This window comes from Dendrobates tinctorius, unplaced genomic scaffold, assembly GCF_039654945.1.
Source record: "Dendrobates tinctorius isolate UK_male_01 unplaced genomic scaffold, ASM3965494v1 ptg000073l, whole genome shotgun sequence".
NCBI classification, from domain to species: Eukaryota; Metazoa; Chordata; class Amphibia; order Anura; family Dendrobatidae; genus Dendrobates; species Dendrobates tinctorius.
This window is the reverse complement of record NW_027361741.1, coordinates 27,876,511-27,897,410: the sequence shown is the minus strand read 5'-3', so window position 1 is coordinate 27,897,410 and position 20,900 is coordinate 27,876,511. Positions and strand designations below refer to the sequence as shown.

Genomic DNA, 20,900 nt, shown 5'->3' with positions numbered 1-20,900 from the left:
ACCCTCCGATTAACCAGCCTGTGCCCGACAGCGGCACAGCCCTCAGACTCGCCCAAAAGCGAGCCTGATGTCCTGGTAGGTGAAACACTGAACCAGGACACATGACAGGCGTCAGCGGAGGTCAGATCGCCGGGTTTGAGGAGGGACACCCGAGAGACAATGGTAGCGGGAGTTTCAGGGACACGTCGCCACACCCCATCTGGGTAGGCTATCCCGAGCACAAAAAGTGCATGCCCGAATAAACCTCTTCACATCCCGAGCCCTGTGCGGCCACCAATATGAACCAGCCAGAGACTTCATGGTCTGCATATAGCCACGGTGGCCATCTGTATTGGACGCGTGTGCCTACGTGAGAATTTTGGGTCGCTGGCAAGGAGGGACAAAAGTCTCGCCGACCGACTCACAGTCAGACCATTGTGGGGCGCTGTCTTCCTGAGAAGAAGCGAGTAGATGGTGACAACCGCACATGAACTCTTGAGCCGGGTGTGTCTCAGATATGGCGCGAGATACCTCCATGGGCTCGGGAGGTAGAACCTCTGGCTCGGGCAGCTCCAGAGGCTCAAAAAAGTTGGGAGCCGGAGTACTTCTCCATTTGGAGCGAGCACGCTCCATACCACGCTCTGAAAAACGGAGGTCGATACGGGAGGAAATGGAGATTAGCTCCTCCAGAGTGGTAGGGATCTCTCTAGTATGTAAGTGTTAGGAGTGGCGGAAGACCCTAAATAAAAAATATAAATAAAGTGCCTTCGCCACTCGGGGTCCACCGTGCGGTGGATGGAAAAACCGCAGCAAGAAGATGCAGAGCACTATGGCGGTAATGTGCACAGGGTTGGATATCACCCAGGTGCAAATTAGCAGTCTCTGTTATGGACACAGAGCTGCAATGGCAGACAATGGAACTGAAAACACTGAGCCTGTTAACAGCACAGGTACTCAGTGGCACACATGCGGTAACCGGTCACCGGAGTAGTTCTAAAAATAACGTCATTACATGCGAAAGGACCTACCGTAACTGGACGTGTGCGTGGCGTCGCAACTGCGAACGCCGGGCAGGACTGCAAGCGCAGCGCGGCGTAAACTGTGCCGCAGAGATGGCACCGCTATATCGCTTGCGCGATGCAGGACGCTAGCTGCTGAGGTAGATGGAGCATAGGCGCGCTGGCGCTAGCGCTGCTACTAGCTGAACCCAAACACTCACACAATCGCATTATCAGAGGGAAGGGGTTTCTTAATAAGTCAGTCACCAGTCCAAACATCCATCAGCAAACATACAGCAGCAAGTATGAAAAATACTAGCGCATGGCGGAACAGCCATGCGCACTTTTTATAATGAACGGGACCTTCCGGAAGTCCCCAGAGCCATTGGCTGAACCAATGGAATCAGGAGCAGGACCTGAGCACCTGACTCCTGAAATCCAATGGGAGCTTATACCATGAGCATGCTTAGAAGAAGGGACAAAGGACTTAGCCTCCGGAGAGAGTTGCTGTAAAGCAATCTCCTCTGCAATCTCCTTTGCATTAAACACAGAGCAGGAGACTGCAGCATGTGAGATTCTAGATTCCTGCCTGGCAATGGCCGAAATCTGACTCCTAACATTACCCCCCCTCCTAGGGCCCCCCTCCCTGAACCCTCCGATCCACCAGCCTGTGCCCGACAGCGGCACAGCCCTCAGACTCGCCCAAAAGCGAGCCTGATGTCCTGGTAGGTGTAACACTGAACCGGGACACATGACAGGCGTCAGCGGAGGCCAGATCGCCGGGTTTGAGGAGGGACACCCAAGAGACAATGGGATCGGGAGTTTCAGGGACACGTCGCCACACCCCATCTGGGTAGGCTATCCCGAGCACAAAAAGTGCATGCCCGAATAAACCTCTTCACATCCCGAGCCCTGTGCGGCCACCAATACGAACCGGCTAGAGACTTCGTGGTCTGCATATAGCCACGATGGCCGTCCGCATTGGACGCGTGTGCCCACGTGAGAATTTTGGGCCGCTGGCAAGGAGGGACAAAAGTCTCGCCGACCGACTCACAGTCAGACCATTGTGGGGCGCTGTCTTCTTGAGAAGAAGCGAGTAGATGGTGACAACCGCACATGAACTCTTGAGCCGGGCGTGTCTCAGATATGGCGCAAGATACCTCCATGGGCTCGGGAGGTAGAACCTCTGGCTCGGGCAGCTCCAGAGGCTCAAAAAAGTTGGGAGCCGGAGTACTTCTCCATTTGGAGTGAGCACGCTCCATATCACGCTCCGAAAAACGGAGGTCGATACGGGAGGAAATGGAGATTAGCTCCTCCAGAATGGTAGGGATCTCTCTAGTGGAGAGAGCATCCTTAACGTGCTCCACTAATCCTCGCCAAAAAACGGGGATCAGTGCCTTGTCAAACCACTCCAACTCGGACGCCAGTGTCCGAAAACGGACGGCGTATTGACTAACTGGGAGTGATCCCTGAGACAAGGCGAGCAATTGGAGAGAGGTATCATGGGTGACCCGTGGACCAAGAAAAACTTGCTTGATGGCAGTTAGCAAATGAGCAGCGGTCCGAATCTCGGGGTCACCGCGCTCCTACAGAGGCGTAGTCCACTCCAATGCCTTGCCCGACAGTAGGGAAATGATAAAGGCCACCTTGGCCCGTTCTGTAGGGAACTGCGCAGCCAGCAGCTCCAGGTGTATCGAGCACTGGCTGATGAAACCCCTGCAGGAGGCGCCATCCCCACAGTATTTTTCGGGCAATGGGAGACGGGTAACTGTCGGCGCAAGGGCGGACATGGACATACGCCCTACTGCATCTGTGAGTGCCTGAACAGCAGCATCCGTGGCCTGCGCAGCGGCAAGAGCCCTCTCAAGGGTAGCCAAGGGAGCCTCGAGCTGTCGCACGCACTGCAATAGTTGCTGCTGGTCTGCCATCTCTAGCCAGACCCTGGCGCTAGTATTATGTTAGGAGTGGCGGAAGACACTAAATAAAAAATATAAATAAAGTGCCTTCACCACTCGGGGTCCACCGTGCGGTGGATGGAAAAACCGCAGCTAGAAGATGCAGAGCACTATGGCGGTAGTATGCACAGGGTTGGATATCACCCAGGTGCAAATTAGTAGTCTCTGTTATGGACACAGAGCTGCAATGGCAGACAATGGAACTGAAAACGCTGAGCCTGTTAACAGCACAGGTACTCAGCGGCACACATGCGGTAACCGGTCACTGGAGTAGTTCTAAAAATAACGTCACTACATCCGAAAGGACCTACCGTAACTGGACGTGTGCGTGGCGTCGCAACTGCAAACGCCGGGCAGGACTGCAAGCGCAGCGCGGCGTAAACTGTGCCGCAGAGATGGCACCACTATATCGCAAGCAAGATGCAGGACGCTAGCTGCTGAGGTAGATGGAGCATAGGCGCGCTGGCGCAAGCGCTGCTACTGGCTGAACCCAAACACTCACACTCCCATTTTCATCCTGTAAAATCTATAGGATTTTTACAGGATGAAAATGATGAAATGGTAAGACAGGATGTTGAGAAGGCCGAACTTTTAAATTCCTATTTTGCATCTGTTTTCTCTCAGAAAGGAAATGTAACATCAACTGTTCTTCACTGTCCTATTAAGGGAATAGAAGAATCCAGGATATCTGTAAACAGAAAGATAGTGAGGAAACACTTAGCTAACCTAAATGAATTCAAGTCTCCAGGTCCAGATGAATTACACCCCAGAGTACTGAAGGAGATAGCAGAAGAAATTTTTGAACCCCTCTCCATAATCTTTTGAAAATTCTTGGAGAACAGGAGAAGTCCCAGAGGACTGGAGAAGAGCAAATGTTGTTCCTATCTTCAAAAAGGGGAAGAAGGTGGACCCAGGCAACTATAGGCCGGTGAGTCTGACTTCTATATTAGGAAAGATCTTTGAACAAACTATTAAACAACATGTATGTCAGTACCTGGATAAGAATGAAGTGATTAAACAGAGTCAGCATGGGTTTGTAACTAATAAGTCATGTCAGACTAACTTAATTTCCTTCTATGACGGAATCACTGATTTGGTGGATCAAGGAAATGCTGTAGGTACAGTATATTTTGACTTCAGCAAAGCTTTTGACAAAGTATTTCATACAATTCTTATTGAAAAAATGACTAAGTATGGAATGGACAAGGCAACTGTTAGGTGGATTCATAACTAGCTTAGTGAACGGACCCAAAGAGTGGTCATAAATGGCTGCACATCCAGTTGGAAGAATGTCTCAAGTGGGGTACCACAGGGCTCTGTCCTGGGCCCTGTATTGTTCAACATCTTTATCAACGATTTAGATGAAGGAATTGAGGGTAAACTGATTAAATTTGCTGATGACACAAAACTAGGAGGGATAGCTAATACTAGAGAAGAGAGAGAGGATTCAAAAAGATATAAATAAACTGGAGAAGTGGGCAGCAACTAACAGAATGGTTTTTAACAGGGAAAAATGCAAAGTACTACATCTGGGCAATAAAAATGAAAAAAGCATATACAGAATGGGAGGAATAGGGCTAAGCAACAACACATGTGAAAAAGACTTGGGTATACTAATAGATCACAGACTGAATATGAGCCAACAGTGTGATGCAGCAGCAAAAAAGGCAAATGCAATTCTAGGATGTATTAACAGAAGCATACAGTCTAGATCACGTGAAGTCATTATTTCCCTCTACTCCTCTTTGGTCAGACCTCATCTGGAATATTGTGTCCAGTTTTGGGCACCACATTTTAAAAAAGACATCAACAAACTGGAGCAAGTCCAGAAAAGAGCGACCAGAATGGTGACCGGTCTGCAAACCCTGTATTATGAGGAAAGCTTGCAGGATTTGGGAATGTTTAGTTTGCAAAAGAGAAGACTGAGAGGAGATTTAATAGCTGTCTACAAATATCTAAAGGGCTGTCACATTGTAGAAGGATCAACTTTATTCTCATTTGCACAAGGAAAGACTAGAAGCAATGGGATGAAACTGAATGGGAGGAGACACTATTAGAAAAAACTTTTTGACAGTTAGAGTGATCAATGAGTGGAACAAGCTGCCACGAGAAGTGGTGAGTTCTCCTTCAAAGGAAGTCTTCAAACAGAGGCTGGACAGACATCTGACTGGGATGATTTAGCGAATCCTGCTTTGAGCAGGGGGTTGGACCAGATGGCCCAGGAGGTCTCTTCCAACTCTACGATTCTATGATTCTATTATCAGAGGGAAGGGGTTTCTTAAAGCAATCTCCTCTGCAATCTCCTTTGCATTAAACACAGAGCAGGAGACTGCAGCATGTGAGGGTCTAGATTCCTGCCTGGCAATGGCCGAAATCTGACTCCTAACAGTAAGTGCCGAAACCTCATGGAGGCCTGGCAGCTCCTAACTTATTATTTTACTTTCTGGCCGCTAAGTTAGTACACACCCATTTGTGGATAGACCTTGACATGAGCAGAGAAGTGGCCAGCGACGAGAGGAGAGTATTTCATTTTTTTTAATGTTAGAGCATTATACATGGGGGCCCATCACACACTGGAGCAGAGCATCATAAATGGGACTCATTATACACTGGAGCATCATATATGGGCCCATCATACACTTGAGCATCATATAAGGGGCAATTATACTTTGGAGCATCATATATGGGCCTGTTTTACACTAGAGTGTCATATGGGGCCCATTATATATGGAGCATCGTATAGGGCACATAATATATGGAGCATTATATGGGGACTATTTATAATGGAGCATTATATGGGGCCCATTCTGTATGGAGCAATATATGGGGCCTAACATACACTGTATGGATCATTATAGGAGACTCATTATACTGTATGGGGCCCATCCTATACTGTATGGAGCATTATATGGGGCCCATTATACCATTATATATGGAGCAATATATGGGGCCCATCATATACTGGAGCATTATATGGAACCCATTATGTATGAATCAATATATGGGGCTCATTATTCTTTATTGAGAATTATATGGGGCCCATTATACAGTATGGAGCACTATATGGTGCTCATTTTACAGTGTGGAGAAATATATGGGACCTATTATATACTGTATGGAACCTTATATGGGGCTCATTATTCTGTACGGAGCACTATGTGGTGCTCATAATACTGTATGGAGCAATACATGGGGTTCATTATACTGCATGGAGCATTATATGGGTTCTTTATACTGTATGGAGCAATATATGGGGCTCATTATTCTGTATGGAGCAATATATGGGGGCTATTATTCTGTACGGACCATTATGTGATGCCCATAATACTGTATGGAGCAATATATGGGGCTCATTGTTCTGTATGGAGAAATATATGGGGCTATTATTCTGTATGGAGCACTATGTGGTGCCCATATACTGTATGGAGCACTATGTGGTGCCCATAATACTGTATGGAGCAATATATGGGGATCATTATTCTGTATGGAGCACTATGTGGTGCCCATATACTGTATGGAGGACTATACTATCCGTTTTCAGACCTGTTGTAGAATTTACAATAGATATTACTCATGTAATGTAAGAAGTAAGTGGAATTTTTGGCATTGTACTATACCTATATTTCTCTGCCTTATCTGTGCATCATACATTGTGGTACGTGTTAAAGGGGCCCACTGTGACTCTTTTGCCCCCGGGGGCCCATGAAAACCTGGAGCCGGCCCTGTCTGGCTATGAAGTATGTTTGCAGCTGGTATAACAATGAGAAGGTGCTCTAGAAAAGACACTTATGAAAGAGTTGAATTTTGAGGTACAGTGGGGAAAAAAAGTATTTAGTCAGCCACCAATTGTGCAAGTTCTCCCACTTAAAAAGATGAGAGAGGGCTGTTATTGATATCATAGGTAGACCACAACTATGAGAGTCAAAATGAGAAAACAAATCCAGAAAATCACCTTGTCTGGTTTCTCAAGATTTTTTTGCAAATTATGGCGGAAAATAAATATTTGGTCACCTAAAAACATGCAAGATTTCTGGCTCTCCCAGAACCTGTAACTTCTTCTTTAAGAGGCTCCTCTGTCCTCCACTCATTACCAGTAGTAATGGCACCTGTTTGAACTTGTTATCCGTATAAAATACACCTGTCCATAACCTCAAACAGACACACTCCAAACTCCAGTATGGTGAAGACCAAAGAGCTGTCGAAGGACACCAAAAACAAAATTGTAGCTCTGCACCAGGCTGGGAAGAATCTGCAATAGGCAAATCAACTGTGGGAGCAATAATAAGAAAATGGAAGACATACAAGACCACTGATAATCAAAATCAATCTGGGTCTCCACGCAAGATCTCACCCCGTGGGGTCAAAATGATCACAAGAACAGTGAGCAAAAATCCAAGCAGAACCACACGAGGGACATAGTGAATGACCCGCATAGAGCTGGGACCGCCGCAACAAAGGCAACCATCAGTAACACACTACACCACTAGGGACTCAGGTCCTGCAATGCCAGACGTGTCCCTCTGCTTAAGCCAGTACATGTCCAGGCCCATCTGAAGTTTACTAGAGAGCATTTGGATTATCCAGAAGAGTATTGGGAGAATGTCATACGGTCTGATGAAACCAAAGTAGAACTGTTTAGTTAAAACAAAACTCGTCGTGTTTGAAGGAGACTGAATGCGGAGTTGCAACCAAAGAACACCATACCTACTGTGAAGCATGGGGGTGGCCACATGGGGGCGGTTTCTCTGCAAAAGGACAAGGACGGCTGATCTGTGTACATGAAAGAATGAATGGGGCCATGTATCGTGAGATTTTAAGTGCAAACCTCAGCTGTCATGATTCATGCTGGATCAGGACTGATAAAAAGCACAGGTAACCTTTTTTTTGTCTAAGCTGTACTTAAGGTTGGTTTTTGCCCCCGGTGGCCATTAGGATTATTGCACTGTGGTGTCGTTTGTTCTAAGTTTGCCCCCCAGTGGTGGTGAGTGTCATTGCACTCTAGTTTCTTTAGTTAAGTGCACATGATTATAATGCAGGTGATTGCTGGCTCTGCTATAAAAGAGTCACAGGTGTTGCAATCAGTGTTGGTGATAGTGTTCATTTCAACCATCCTTGGTGGAGGAAGGAGTTGAAGAGCGTTCCTTGCAGCACTGTCTTAGCCCTGGTATGAAAGGACTCATAGGGGATTTCCTTCTAGCTCTGACAGAGCTTGGTGGCAGCGATTCAGGAGTAGAGCTGCATGCTGGTAGTGGACTCTCTTGCCAGAAGCAAGTGCAACAGAGTAAAGCTAAGTGGTGTTTCCCTGTTTGTGTTTTTCATTAGTGTGTATTATTACAGCAGTGGGGCCAGTGCCTGCGCCACCCAGCTCCCTAGCAAGGGATAGGTGTAGGGAGTGCTAGGGCGACAGGTTCCTGATCGGCGTCCGGTGCGGAACCGGCATAGGGAATGTTAGGAGCGTTAGGAACACTGACTCAGGGGAGTGGAGGAGGTCTCCACGTCCCCTTTCCCTATTGCAGGGCCCACCATTGTAACTGTTTACCTTCCCTTTGTCTTGTTGTTTTAGTTACCGGCCTGCTGGTCTTGTCACACAGGACGGGTCCATATGACATCAGCAAGGGCATTGTAGATGAAACATGGATGGGTCTTTCAGCATGATAATGATCCCAAGCACACTGCCAGGGCAACGAAGGAGTGGCTTCATAAGAAGCATATGAAGGTACTGGAGTGGCCTAGTCAGTCTCCAGATCTCAACCCCATAGAAAACCTTTGGAGGGATTTTAAAGTCCGTGTTGCCCAGCGACATGCCCAAAACATCACTGCTCTAGAGGAGATCTTCACGGAGGAATGGGCCAACATACCACCAACAGTGTGTGCCAACCTTTGGAAGACTTACAGGAAATGTTTGACCTCTGTCATTGCCAACAAAGGATATATAACAATATTGAGATGAACTTTTGTTAATCATCAAATAGTTATTTTCCACTATAATTTGCTAAATAAATCTTGCCTAATCAGACAAGGTGATTTTCTGGATTTGTTTGCTCATTTAACTCTCATAGTGGTGGTCTACCTATGATATTAATTACAGGCCTCTCTCACCTTTTTAAGAGGGAGAACTTGCACAATTAGTGGCTGACTAAACACTTTTTTTCCCCACTGCATTTCAAATGTTCTTGTTTGATTGGTTTATTGCAAGCAGCAGAAAGTTTGCAAAATTTGCTAAATGACATTTTCATTAGGGGTTGAATAATTTTGATTATAATAAAAAAAAAAAAATTTTGGGAGAGAAAATTTTCCCATATGCAACTTGCCAAATTACAGGTGCTTCTCGCAAAATTAGAATATCAACAAAAAGTTAATTTATTTCAGTTCTTTAATACAAAAAGTGAAACTTGTATATTATATAGAGTCATTACAAACAGAGTGATCTATTTCAACTGTTTATTTTTGTTAATGTTGATGATTATGGCTTACAGCCAAAGAGAAACCAAAAGGCATTATCTCAGTAAATTAGAATAATTAACAAAAATCACCAGCAAAGGCTTCCTGAGCATTTAAAAAGGTCCCTTAGTCTGTTTCAGTAGACTCCACAATCATGGGGAAGACTGCTATCTTGACAGATGTCCAGAAGGCAGTCATTGACACATGCCACAAGGAGGGTAAGCCACAAAAGTCATTGCTAAAGAGGCTGGCTGCTCACAGAGTGCTGTATTCAAGCATATTAATAGAAAGTTGAGTGGAAGGAAAAAGTGTGGTAGAAAAAGCTGCACAAGCAATCGGGATAACCGCAGCCTTGAAAACAATGTTAAGAAAAGGTCATTAAAAATTGTTGGGGAGATTCACAAGGAGTGGACTGCTGCTGGAGTCATTGCTTCAAGAGCCACCACACACAGACTTATCCAGGACATGGGCTACAAGAGTCGCATTCCTTGTGTCAATCCACTCATGACCAATAGACAACGTCACAAGCGTCTTACCTGGGCCAAGGAGAAAAAGAATTGGACTGCTGCTCAGTGGTCCAAGGTATTGTTTTCAGATTAAAGTAAATTTTGCATTTTATTTGGAAATCCATGTCCCAGAGTCTGGACGAAGAGCGGAGACTAGAGGCACACAATCCAAGCTGCTTGAGGTCCAGTGTGAAGTTTCCACAATCAGTGATGGTTTCGAGAGCCATTTCGTCTGCTGGTGTAGGTCCCCTGTGTTTTATCAAGACTAAAGTCAGCGCTGCCGTCTACCAGGAAATTTTAGAGCACTTCATGCTTCCCTCTGCCGACAAGCTTTTTGGAGATGGAAATTTCATTCTCCAGCAGGACTTGGCACCTGTCCACACTGCCAAAAGTACCAATACCTGGTTTAAAAACACCAGTATCACTGTGCCTGATTGGCTAGCAAATTCGCCTGACCTTAACCTCATAGAGAATCTATTGGCTATTGTCAAGAGGAAGATGAGACACCAGACTCAACAATGCATATGAGCTGAAGGCTGCTATAAAATCAACCTGGGCTTCCATAACACCTCAGCAGTGCCACATGCTGGTTGCCTCCATGCCACACATTGATGTAGTAATTGATGCTAAAGGGGCCCCGACCAAGTATTGAGTGCCTTAAAGGGAAGGTGCCATCCCAAAAAAAATTTTTCAGCAATTGAAAAAATGTAAAGAATTAATGTTTACATGTTCTTAAAATATATTATCATTTGTTTTTAATTTTGCAAAATGTGAAAAATAATTTTAAAAAGTTTGGCAATTCCACTTCTTAACACTAGGGGGAGTTGCTATTGAAATTTGGCACAAAAACCTAGTGTACAACTAGCTCACATTACTGCCCTGCAGTAATTATGGGCGGAATCTGCTAAGGGAAAAGAGAGGATGACATCTAGGAACACAGTGAGCAGCCATTTTGATGGGGCCTGCAAAGTTACTGACTGTCTTTGCACGTAAAGTCTGGATCAGAACAGGCCATCAATCAGAAGAAATGTTTCCTGGATTTCTGTGAAGCAGACAAGAAGACGGTCCATCCATGTGTATAAAGCACAGCGCTCTATGTACAATCCCTGCACTGAACAGGGTGCCCCCCATAGACCAGCACACTGCTCTCCCGAAATACTCTGTGCTGCTGTCGCCCTGCTCCTTCCACCATACATTAGGCCCCTGTCGCCTCGCTTTCACACATCGCCAGGACTGGATCTGAGGAGAGGAATGGGGTCTTCGGTCACCGAGGATGGCAAGCAGCAAGGATTCTGGGAGCAGGGTGACAGCAACACAAAGTATTTCAGGAGAGCAGTGTGCTGGTCTATGGGAGGCACAGAGGGAGATATATGGGGGAGGAGCAGGGTGACAGCACCACAGAAATCCAGGAAACATTTCTGCTGATTGATGGCCTGTTCTGATCCAGACTTTATAAGAGAAAACAAGGGCGGGGGCGCAGACATAGGGCTTCACCTGGTATAAATCAATTAAAATATAAAAGTACAACTCTGTACTGTAACCTGAAGAAGAGGTGCGGTTTGTCACCTCGAAACTCGTAGTTTCTGTAGTACATATAATAAAGAACTTGAAAGATTTATATGGATTTCTGAAGAATTCTTATCACTAAAGCAGCGCGGATGCTCAGAAGTGCTGATCCAGACTTTGCATGCAAAGACCCCATTCCCCTCCTCAGATCCTGTCCTGGCGATGTGTGAAAGCGAGGCGACAGGCGCAGTCTGGGGTGATGCTGGGAAGCAGGCTGGGGGGAAATGGAGCCATTCAGTAACGATAAAAATGAGACCTCTCTCTTCAGCTGCCTCACCAGCCCTCCCCTGACTGCACCTAACTATTACCCCTGACCCGTGTGCATGTGCTCAGCCAGAACCACCCTAGAATGGGTCCCCTTTTAGCAGATAATACTGCCATAGTGTTCTCACATAATACTGCCATATACTTCACACAATACCACAATGTAGATCACACATAAAACCAGCAGGGTGACAGCAGCACAGAGTATTTCAGGGGAGCAGTATCACACGGGATAGGATTAGATACACGGTTCAGCAGACTGTATCACACAGGATAGGCTTAGATACACAGCTCAGCAGTCAGTATCACACAGGATAGGATTAGATACACAGCTCAGCAGACAGTATCACACAGGATAGGATTAGATACACGGCTCAGCAGTCAGTATCACACAGGATAGGATTAGATACACGGCTCAGCAGTCAGTATCACACAGGAGAGGATTAGATACACAGCTCAGCTGTCAGTATCACACAGGATAGGATTAGATACACAGCTCAGCTGTCAGTATCACACAGGATAGGATTAGATACACGGCTCAGCAGTCAGTATCACACAGGATAGGATTAGGTACACGGCTCAGCTGTCAGTATCACACAGGATAGGATTAGATACACGGCTCAGCTGTCAGTATCACACAGGATAGGATTAGATACACCGCTCAGCTGTCAGTATCACACTGGAGAGGATTAGATACACGGCTCAGCAGTCAGTATCACACAGGAGAGGATTAGATACACGGCTCAGCAGGCAGTATCACACAGGATAGGATTAGATACACGGCTCAGCACACAGTATCACACAGGAGAGGATTAGATACAGGGCTCAGCTGTCAGTATCACACAGGAGAGGATTAGATGTCCAGCAGATTGCCAAGTGTTTTGAAACAGCAGGGAGCAGCTCCTCTTATGTTTTGCAAGAGCAGGGGCAGCAGCTGGCCGTGTGTTTTTTGCAAAGAGCAGCTTGGTGTCCAGGAGCTCGTCCTGGTTCCTCTCCTACAGCTGGTATGTGCAGAGTGAACATCCAAGCCCTGTTATGCTGGAACAGTACAGCATCCAGGACTTGCAATAGAGTGTAAATGAAGCTAAAAGAAAAGCACTGGGCTCTAATAAGATGGCGCCTGGCCACACCTACAGCTGTGAATTGAGCTGCCCACAGAGGCGTGCCCAGTTCACTCCTGATGCAGCTGCAATGAAAGAGATAGGGTCGGCAGCCGACTATTGTCTCTTATGCTCAGGGACTGCCGTGAATGAGCATGGAAAGTGTCGTTCAGCAGCCAGAGATGTAAGATGGCAGCCCCCAGTGGCTGCATTACTACAGAAAAAAAAAAAATCCATACACACCACTGAGTCAAGCTTAGGGGACAATATCTTTTTATACTATTTTCTTTTTTACATTAAATTATGAAAAAACACGGCACCTTCCCTTTAACTGAAAATACATTTCAGTAGGTCAACATTTTGGATTTTAAAATAATTTTTTAATCTGGTGTTATAAAGTATTCTAATTTACTTAGATAATGAGTTTTCATTGGCTGTAAGCCATAATCATCAACATTAACAGAAATAAACACTTGAAATAGATCACTCTGTAATGGCTCTATAAAATATATGAGTTTTACTTTTTGTATTGAAGAACTGAAATAAAATAACTTTTTGATGCTATTATAATTTGGTGAGAAGCAGGAACAAGTACAGATACAGATGCATAAAGGCATTACATTGACAGTAGGTAGGTACATATACGAAAAAAAATAAAAATGTAACCGGACTGTCACAACTTTGGATCTATCAGTTCTCTGTTAGGGTCGTTCTCCGTTTTGGACAGTGCTGGTTATACAGTCTAACTGCAGCAGGAAGGAAGGACTTTCGATAGCGCTCCCTCTCACATTTAGGATGAAGTAGCCGGTCACTGACAGTACTGCACATCTTTGTCACGGTCTCATGCATGGGATGGGAATCATTCTGCACCATGTAGCTCACCTTGGCCAGTATCCTCTTGTCGCCTACTTCCTGAACTGGGTCAAGGGGGCATCCCAGGACAGAGCTGGCCCTTCTAATCAGTTTGTCCAGCCTATTCCTGTCCCTGGTTGATATGCCACTACCCCAGCACGCCACACCAAAGAAGATGACTGATGCCACAAAAGAGTTGAAGAAGGATGCAAGGAGTGCCCCTCTAACTCCGAAGGCTCTCAGCCTTCTGAGCAGATAAAGCCTGCTTTGGCCCTTCCTGTACACTGCATCCAAGTGATGGGCCCAGTCAAGCTTATTATTGAGGATCACACCAAGGTACTTATAGGTGTCGACTAGCTCAATGTCATTTCCCTGAAGGTTCACCGCTACTGGTGGATTTTTGCCCTTGCGAAAGTCCACCACCAATTCCTTGGTCTTCCCAGAATTCCTCTGACACCACTCCACAAAAGCTTTGTTAGTATCTCTGTACTCTCTTTCATCTCCTCCTGTGATGAGACCTACTATTGCAGAGTCATCAGAATACTTCTGCAAGTAGCAGCTAGATGAGTTGCACCTAAAATCCGCAGTGTACAGTGTGAAGAGAAAAGGGGCAAGAACTGTACCTTGAGGTGCCCCTGTATTGCAGATCACCGTGTCTGACACACTGTCCCGAACCTTTACAAATTGAGGTCGGTTCGTGAGGTAGTTAAGGATCCAGGTGGAGAGTTGGAGGTCCACACCAACAAGGCCCAGCTTGTTCCTCAGTAGACCTGGCTGTATGGTGTTAAAAGCACTAGAGAAATCGAAGAACATTATTCTCACAGTGTTCCCAGGTTTCTCCAGGTGAGAGAGAGTCCTATCTAGAAGGTGGATAATGGCATCATCCACACCAATGCCCGGCCTGTAGGCAAATTGGAGAGGGTCCATATCTGAGCTCACTAGAGGACGGAGAACCAATCTCTCTAATACCTTCATCAGGTGTGATGTCAATGCTACAGGTCTATAGTCATTAAGGTCTTTCGGATAAGGTTTCTTCGGAACTGGTACCACACACGATAATTTCCACAGCTGTGGTACTATACCCATTCTCAGGCTCATATTGAACAGATATGTAATGATCTCACTCAGCTGGTGCCCGCAGGTTTTGATTAGCCTTGCACTGATGCTGACCTGCAGCCTTCAAAACTTTGATCTTATTCAGTTCTTTTGCAACCTGGGTACTTGTGAAGAACAGACCCTGGCTCAGTTGACAAGTTGCAGCAGGGGGTGAGGTTATTGCAGCAGAGAGGTGTGAATGGTATGCAGGGGCAGGAGCAGCCAGTGTGTGATTAAATCTGTTAAAGAATAGATTAAGTTCATTAAGCCCCTCTTTATCTACAACCATCCTGGAGACAGTCTGTCTATGCCCAGATATAGACTTTAGACCCTCCCAGACTTCATGGATCCTTTTCTGTGACAATTTCAGTTCAATCCTTCTCTTTTAATTAGCCTTTCCCTGCCTGATTAGATTCTTCAGATGCCACCTATATGCCAAAACAGTTGAATATATAATATACTGTAACAGCTATACAACATTTAATAGACACCTGATATCAATCATGCCACTCTTCTCTTTGTCCAGGAAGTTGACCAATTGCTGAATTTCTTCTTTAGTCATAGAAATACCTGTGTTCTGTAAAAGAAAAAAATTACTATGTAGACCTGATCTTGCAGTCATACTCTCTTCTCTCTGACTCCTATTCATGACAATAAACTAAATATATTTTAGGGTGCATTTAGATGGCTTGGTTTTGGTCTGGTAAAGGAAGTTGACCGACTCTATACAAGTGCTTTTAAAAACAAGCAAATTTACCTATTATTAAAATCTTCACTATTCCTAAGAACAGAAAAATTTCTAATTCTACCGTGTACTACTCATTCCTATGTTACCAGCTACCCCTGCAGTAAACCAGGAGTATCTTGTTTCCTAGGCAAAGAGCGCCCACTTGCAAGCTCTTTGCTATAGAGCTTGCAAAGTCTGCTTTGAAGCTGGACGAATCGCTGGATTTAGCCAGTTGCTGTGTGCACAGTTTGGGCCCCCTTCCTGTAATAATGTCCCTCATATTGGCCCCAAATTTATAATTATGTCCGCCGTTCTGACACTCTTCTCCAACACATAAAAAAAATAAATAAATAAATCAATTCTTCTCTTCTACAGTATCATTGCTCCCATGGTGAGTGGAGTCCTCTCATCTATAGCCAGCAGAGAGAATCAGGGTGGCGCATGGCAGTGACGTTATGTGCAGCCCGCTTTGGGCGCTTAGGGCCCTCTAAAGTCAGCTGCCAGCCTTTGATTGGTTGGCAGCTTGTATAGGCATTGCAATTGCTGCCATTGATGATGGTTCTCTGTGCCGCAATACATTTCAGATGAATATTTATCCTCGTGTAAGGGTTTGAAAAGTATAACATCACTCTCCCAACCCCTTTAAGTGACGTCCTGTTCAATATACAGTAATTGTGATTTATTAATAATCTATATTACAATTTATGTATAGTATCTCAGCTTTACCTTTTTCTATGTACATATTTAAAGTATTTTTTGTTGTATCAATATAGGGAAAGTGGTTCAGTCCCTCTGTCCTTGTTCACATTTACGTCACTTGACAAGTGGAAAGGTTTTAAATACAAGAGTTAGGACTGTCCCACAAGGGTTGCCGTGACGTGGCGGGATGGCTTCTACATTATTTTGATCAAAATTATGTTAACTAAATACCCTTATTATTACTACTATTACTACCTTCATGCAATTTTTGCAATATATTTTTTTACTTTTTTATTCCATGATATTTGTTTTGTGTTTTGCTTTTGGTTTTCTCTGTGTAAAGGTCATGTGTTCATATGCAATTACATTTTGCATGCACATTAATTTACTTTTTCTGCTCAGACCCAGTTTCTCATTTGTTTCATTGTGCATTCTGTGCATATAAGGGTGTGACCGCCCTGTTTCTGAGTTGGAAAATCCATCCTGTCTGGCCTATACTATTACTGGTGGTTCAGTCCCTCTGTCCTTGTTCACATTTACGTCACTTGACAAGTGGAAATGTTTTAAATACAAGAGTTAGGACTGTCCCACAAGGGTTGCCGTGACGTGGCGGGATGGCTTCTACATTATTTTGATCAAACTTATGTTAACTAAATACCCTTATTATTACTACTATTACTACCTTCATGCAATTTTTGCAATATATTTTTTTACTTTTTTATTCCATGATATTTGTTTTGTGTTTTGCTTTTGGTTTTCTCTGTGTAAAGGTCATGTGTTCATATGCAATTACATTTTGCATGCACATTAATTTACTTTTTCTGCTCAGACCCAGTTTCTCATTTGTTTCATTGTGCATTCTGTGCATATAAGGGTGTGACCGCCCTGTTTCTGAGTTGGAAAATCCATCCTGTCTGGCCTATACTATTACTGGTGGTTCAGTCCCTCTGTCCTTGTTCACATTTACGTCACTTGACAAGTGGAAAGGTTTTAAATACAAGAGTTAGGACTGTCCCACAAGGGTTGCCGTGACGTGGCGGGATGGCTTCTACATTATTTTGATCAAAATTATGTTAACTAAATACCCTTATTATTACTACTATTACTACCTTCATGCAATTTTTGCAATATATTTTTTTACTGTTTTATTCCAGGATATTTGTTTTGTGTTTTGCTTTTGGTTTTCTCTGTGTAAAGGTCATGTGTTCATATGCAATTACATTTTGCATGCACATTAATTTACTTTTTCTGCTCAGACCCAGCTTCTCATTTGTTTCATTGTGCATTCTGTGCATATAAGGGTGTGACCGCCCTGTTTCTGAGTTGGAAAATCCATCCTGTCTGGCCTATACTATTACTGGTGGTTCAGTCCCTCTGTCCTTGTTCACATTTACATCACTTGACAAGTGGAAAGGTTTTAAATACAAGAGTTAGGACTGTCCCACAAGGGTTGCCGTGACGTGGCGGGATGGCTTCTACATTATTTTGATCAAAATTATGTTAACTAAATACCCTTATTATTACTACTATTACTACCTTCATGCAATTTTTGCAATATATTTTTTTACTTTTTTATTCCAGGATATTTGTTTTGTGTTTTGCTTTTGGTTTTCTCTGTGTAAAGGTCATGTGTTCATATGCAATTACTAGAGTTGAGCGACTTTTGTTTTTTTAGGGTCGCGTTTCGTTTCGTGAAACCCGACTTTTCCAAAAGTCGGGTCGAGCAAGATCGTCCGATTATAGGGAAAAGTCGGGATCGTCCCGAAACACGAAACCCAATGTAAGTCAATGGGGAATAAAAGTCGGCAGTGAGAGGAGGACAGGAAACACACCTACAGTGCCCATTTGAATGCCAAAAGCATCAATTCTTCTTACTTAAGCTTGTCAACCTTAATTAACTTCATAATATAAGTTACGCACTGAAAAATGGGGGTTATTTGGCTAAAGTTGTGGGGGGGAGGGCTGGCTGCAGGTTTTCATGTGCCCTGGGCGAAAGAGCGCCCCTTTAACACATACCACAACTCATCATGCTCCGATACGGCAGATAAATAGCGGTATAGTACAATGAAAAATACCTCACTTTTTACATCTCATGACGAGGCCCATCTATTTCTCCATACAGAATCATTGGTCCCATATAATGTTTGAAACAGTATATGATGAGCTCCACATAATGCTACAGTATATGTTGGTCCCCATGGATGAAGCTCCACTGTCTTATGGGCCCAAATAATGCTCCAAACATAATGGGCCCCATTTCTAATGCTCTAGTGTATAATGGGCCCTGTAAATGCTGCTCCAGTGTCTGATGTCCACCTTTGGAATGTTCCAGTGTATGGTGGGCCCCATCTATCATTCTCCAGAGTATAGTGCTCCCCAAAAATTGCTGTCCCAACATTGAAAACAATCAAATAAGTCTCCTCGCTAGGGAATCCCTGTACTTGTCTGGACAGGTGCTGTAGCTTGCTTAACAGCTCGCCAGCCGTTCTCACGCCCAGTATGGATTGCACGTGATTGCACAAAGGTTACAAAGGGTACCGTATCCCTGGATAACATGTATGGATAGCGTACACATTCAAAATATATGTCTCAGGAGGCAGGCTCAGACGGTGTCAGGCACAGTATGGATTGCACGTGATTGCACAAAGGTTAGAAAGGGTACCGTATCCCCGGATAACATGTATGGATAGCGTACACATTCAAAATATATGTCTCAGGAGGCAGGCTCAGACAGTGTTAGGCCCAGTATGGATTGCACGTGATTGCACAAAGGTTAGAAAGGGTACCGTATCCCCGGATAACATGTATGGATTGCGTACACATTCAAAATATATGTCTCAGGAGGCAGGCTCAGACGGTGTTAGGCCCAGTATGGATTGCACGTGATTGCACAAAGGTTAGAAAGGGTACCGTATCCCCGGATAACATGTATGGATAGCGTACACATTCAAAATATATGTCTCAGGAGTCAGGCTCAGACGGTGTTAGGCCCAGTATGGATTGCACGTGATTGCACAAAGGTTAAAAAGGGTACCGTATCCCCGGATAACATGTATGGATAGCGTACACATTCAAAATATATGTCTCAGGAGGCAGGCTCAGACGGTGTCAGGCACAGTATGGATTGCACGTGATTTCACAAAGGTTAGAAAGGGTACCGTATCCCTGGATAACATGTATGGATAGCGTACACATTCAAAATATATGTCTCAGGAGGCAGGCTCAGACGGTGTTAGGCCCAGTATGGATTGCACGTGATTGCACAAAGGTTAGAAAGGGTACCGTATCCCCGGATAACATGTATGGATAGCGTACACATTCAAAATATATGTCTCAGGAGTCAGGCTCAGACGGTGTTAGGCCCAGTATGGATTGCACGTGATTGCACAAAGGTTAAAAAGGGTACCGTATCCCCGGATAACATGTATGGATAGCGTACACATTCAAAATATATGTCTCAGGAGGCAGGCTCAGACGGTGTCAGGCACAGTATGGATTGCACGTGATTTCACAAAGGTTAGAAAGGGTACCGTATCCCCGGATAACATGTATGGATAGCGTACACATTCAAAATATATGTCTCAGGAGGCAGGCTCAGACGGTGTTAGGCCCAGTATGGATTGCACGTGATTGCACAAAGGTTAGAAAGGGTACCGTATCCCCGGATAACAGATATGGATAGCGTACACATTCAAAATATATGTCTCAGGAGGCAGGCTCAGACGGTGTCAGGCACAGTATGGATTTGACGGCCCAGATTACACAGCGGAGGAGCAGGGAGAGGTAAAGATTGCAAATGCTGGGGCCCTGCCCAAGCAAGGGGGGCCCACTCGTGGGCGTCGGTACTGGCACTGGGCCCCTCATAGTACAGCGGTGTGTCTGACGGCGGGTGTGCACCACCACCGTCAGAGACACTTGATTGCACTATGAGGGACCCTGTGCCAGTGCCCGCGCCCAAGAGTCGGCCTACCCACCTGTCCAGGGCAACGGCACTCGCACGGTGTCGTGCGCTAGGTGGTGACCCCGGCCATGGGGGGGAGGCAGCACAGTTAGGGAGTTTTAGAAAGTGGCATATGTTGATGTTGGACATTCAGCTGATGCAAAAGGCGAAATAGGTGAAGTACCAGGAAGAGGTGGACCAAAGCAAGCCATTTTTCTGTCACCCTATGTGTCATCAGGGGAAGGTGGGACAAAATCCTTGGAAACCCATGCATGGTTCATTTTAATGAAGGTTAGATCATCCACATTTTGGGTTGACAGATGGGTCCTTTTTTCTGTCAGGATTGATCCAGCTGCACTGAAGACTCTTTCCGATAGCACACTTGCAGCTGGGCAAGCGAGCTCCTGTAAGGCATATTGGGCCAATTCAGGCCAGGTGTCCAGTTTAGCGGCCCAATAGTCAAAGGGGAATGACCTGTGTGGGAGAACATCGATATGGGAGGAAAAGTAGTTTGTAACCATAGTTGACAACTGCTGTCTCCTGTCACTTTCCATCGATGCAGTATTACCAGTTGTGTGAGCGGTATTTGAAAAATCAGTCCACAACATTGTCATGAAACCCCTGTCTCCAACGCCACTTCTGCTGTGTGCACCACGAACACCTCTGCCAAGCTGCCCCCGGCCCGTACGGCTCGTGTGAGAACCATCACCGCTGCTGTGTGCTGGGAATGCCTCAAGCAACCGATTTACCAGAGTTGCTTGTTTATTAGCCAATATTA

General features: G+C 45.0%; 1 protein-coding gene across 1 annotated transcript in view; it reads right to left on the bottom strand.

Annotated features, from left to right (window-relative positions):
- The window catches only part of LRRC74B (leucine rich repeat containing 74B), a 97,202-nt gene that overhangs the window by 6,567 nt on the left and 69,735 nt on the right, over positions 1-20,900 (bottom strand). Inside the window, exon 11 of the mRNA XM_073582701.1 lies at positions 15,248-15,333. Coding sequence (XP_073438802.1) covers positions 15,248-15,333 — 86 coding nt within the window. The remainder of the gene's footprint in view (positions 1-15,247; positions 15,334-20,900) is intronic.